The 3,349-nt window shown below is 44.2% G+C and overlaps 1 protein-coding gene across 1 annotated transcript; it reads left to right on the forward strand.

The window, feature by feature from the left end:
- Positions 1-688: 688 nt before the first annotated feature.
- ENC1 (ectodermal-neural cortex 1 (with BTB domain)) lies at positions 689-2,464 on the forward strand. The gene has a single exon (XM_010023061.1). It carries the CDS (start codon positions 695-697, stop codon positions 2,462-2,464), a length of 1,770 nt encoding a protein of 589 aa, XP_010021363.1. The 5' UTR covers positions 689-694.
- Positions 2,465-3,349: the final 885 nt, after the last annotated feature.

Below are 3,349 nucleotides of genomic sequence, written 5' to 3' on the forward strand. Positions count from 1 at the left end.
TCGGTTGATAGTCAAAACACATTTTTCTGCTGACTCTGCCCATGTATGTGCTGTATCACTATAGCAGGCGGCTGCTGGTAAAGTTCAAGATGTAATCTCTAAAATTCACCCATCATATTTTTTTTTGCGGTTTCACAAGTGTAAATTTATGGTTGTTGCTAGGTTTTTATTTCAAGGTTGCCTTTTTTTCATTCTATGCTGTTGCATATGGAATCATTACACCAAAGGGAAGCTTCCTAATGGGATTAGTAGGTTTTTGTTCTCTATGCAGCTTTTGACATTCCTTAGGTATTCTGTCTGGTAGCTCTTCCTGCTATGATTCAGTACAGGAGAATGTTTCAAGCATGTGCATGTGTATGTATGTAATGAATCAGCTGGTCTAGGCTGGGGAAGGGTGAGAAAATCGGTCCTGGTTCCTTTTCTTTCACCTCCAGCTTACTTGCTTACTGTATGAAAGTTGGAGATCAGGTTTCCCAAGATAAACCTGCTCTTGAGCAACAAGTTCAGAGTATGTCATTTATGAAACTCATCTTACAAAAAAATAAACACATGCCAAATGTAGATGTAATTCTCTGTCCACTCATCTATAAATTAAGGCTTTTTTTCCCATCTTATGGTGCATAATAGATACACTTTTTTCTATGTAATGAACTTAACTGTCTCATTAATTTTTTGTTTATAGGTGTGAAAGAAAATGTCAGTCAGCATGCATGAAAATCGCAAATCTAGGGCCAGTACTGGCTCCATAAACATATACTTGTTCCACAAGTCATCCTATGCTGATAGTGTCCTCACGCACCTGAACCTTCTGCGTCAGCAGCGTCTCTTTACAGATGTACTTCTCCATGCTGGGAACAGGTCATTCCCCTGCCACAGAGCCGTTCTGGCTGCTTGTAGCCGCTATTTTGAAGCAATGTTCAGCGGAGGACTGAAAGAGAGCCAGGACAGTGAAGTCAACTTTCATAATTCAATTCACCCAGAAGTCTTGGAGCTTCTTCTGGACTACGCATATTCCTCCAGGGTTATCATCAATGAGGAGAATGCGGAATCACTGCTGGAGGCTGGTGACATGTTGGAGTTTCAGGACATTCGGGATGCTTGTGCAGAATTTCTGGAGAAAAACCTTCATCCCACCAACTGTCTTGGCATGCTGCTGCTGTCAGATGCTCACCAGTGCACCAAGCTGTATGAGCTCTCTTGGAGGATGTGCCTTAGCAACTTCCAGAGTATCAGTAAAAGTGAAGACTTCCTCCAGCTGCCAAAAGACATGGTAGTGCAGCTCCTTTCCAGTGAAGAATTAGAAACTGAAGATGAAAGGCTGGTATATGAATCGGCTATCAACTGGGTCAACTACGACCTGAGCAAGCGTCACAGTTTTCTGCCAGAGTTACTGCAGACGGTGAGACTGGCCCTCTTGCCAGCCATATACCTTATGGAGAATGTGGCCATGGAAGAACTCATCACCAAGCAAAGGAAAAGCAAAGAGATTGTAGAAGAATCGATAAGATGCAAGTTAAAAATCCTACAGAATGATGGAGTGGTTACTAGTTTGTGTGCCAGACCCCGTAAAACTGGCCATTCACTTTTTCTTCTGGGTGGCCAAACCTTCATGTGTGACAAGCTATACCTGGTGGACCAAAAGGCAAAGGAGATCATTCCAAAGGCTGACATACCAAGTCCACGGAAAGAGTTCAGTGCTTGTGCCATAGGCTGCAAAGTGTATATCACAGGGGGACGAGGGTCGGAAAACGGAGTCTCCAAAGACGTGTGGGTGTACGACACCCTTCACGAGGAGTGGTCAAAGGCTGCTCCCATGCTGGTAGCTAGGTTTGGGCATGGATCTGCTGAACTTAAGCACTGTCTGTATGTCGTAGGAGGACACACTGCAGCAACTGGTTGCCTTCCAGCTTCCCCTTCAGTATCCTTGAAGCAAGTAGAACAATATGACCCTGTGACCAACAAATGGACCATGGTTGCCCCACTGCGAGAGGGAGTGAGCAACGCAGCTGTAGTCAGCGCGAAGCTTAAGCTGTTTGCTTTCGGAGGTACCAGTGTTAGCCATGACAAGCTGCCCAAAGTTCAGTGCTATGATCAGTGTGAAAACAGATGGACAGTACCAGCCACCTGCCCCCAGCCCTGGCGCTACACGGCTGCAGCTGTTCTGGGTAACCAGATTTTTATTATGGGTGGAGATACCGAATTCTCCGCGTGCTCCGCTTACAAATTCAACAGTGAGGCATACCAGTGGACTAAGGTGGGAGATGTGACAGCCAAGCGAATGAGCTGCCACGCAGTGGCATCTGGAAACAAATTGTATGTGGTTGGAGGCTACTTCGGCATTCAGAGGTGCAAAACGCTGGACTGCTACGATCCCACGTTAGATGTGTGGAACAGCATAACAACTGTGCCCTATTCGTTGATTCCCACGGCATTTGTCAGCACATGGAAGCACCTCCCCTCATAATTGTGTGTATGTTGCAATTACAAATTATCAGGTAAGAAATAGCACCTTTGAATTCCACTGTAATAATGCTTTTCACAAAGCTTTTCAGCAGCAGGTCAGAGGAGGGTGAGTATATTCAAGCCAGTTTTGCAGCTGGAACAACTGAGACACGTGCATTCATGGGCTGTTTGAAGCCAGGCACCATGTATGTGACAAAGCCAGATGCTGGAAGTAGTTTGCCACATACCTTGCACTTGCTTCTTTTTGTGGTGCCTTTCCCTGAATGATTTAGATGTAAAGGACTGAGCAAAAATGACATTTTCACCTTCTGGGGAAATGCAGATAATCATCTGGAAACTGAATCCTGCTCTGTGTTTAAATACTGAATGCATGCTAAACGAGTTTCGGTGCCATTTTCCTGATGACAGAGGCTAGGTCACGCTATGTATTTAATAACAGCAGCCAAAAAAGGTACTATAAATTCTAATCTGAAGCCTGATAGTAAATTCACTTGAATTTCTAGGCAGGCAGCATGGTTTCTCCAGGCAGGCAGGCTTTGGGGAAACTTGCTGTTTTGTGAAAGGTGTTTTACAGGCACTTCAGGCCTAATTTTCCATCTCACCTAGACAGCCTAGTTACACCTGCATGGATCAGCGTTGCATTTGCTTCATTGATACACTTTGAAATACACATTTTTTCAAAATAGTTACGGTCATATATGTTGGACTACATACAGTGTCAGGAAGATATGTAATTAATATTGCTGGCTGAAATAATTACCTGTCTACAGCACACACTGTTCCAAAACAATTTAATTATACATAATGGGCCAAGCTGTTACCAGCTGCAACTTCAGCATTGTATCTTCTCAAAAGCAAGACTGAATTTGGCCTTGCTTGTTTGGTT

The sequence above is a fragment of the Nestor notabilis genome, unplaced genomic scaffold (genome assembly GCF_000696875.1).
Source record: "Nestor notabilis isolate BGI_N333 unplaced genomic scaffold, ASM69687v1 C15398669, whole genome shotgun sequence".
In the NCBI taxonomy this organism is placed as follows: domain Eukaryota; kingdom Metazoa; phylum Chordata; class Aves; order Psittaciformes; family Psittacidae; genus Nestor; species Nestor notabilis.

Bases quoted from the DNA above. Each gene is read 5' to 3' on its own strand.
- ENC1 (XM_010023061.1), top strand. From the start codon at position 695: ATGTCAGTCAGCATGCATGAAAATCGCAAATCTAGGGCCAGTACTGGC.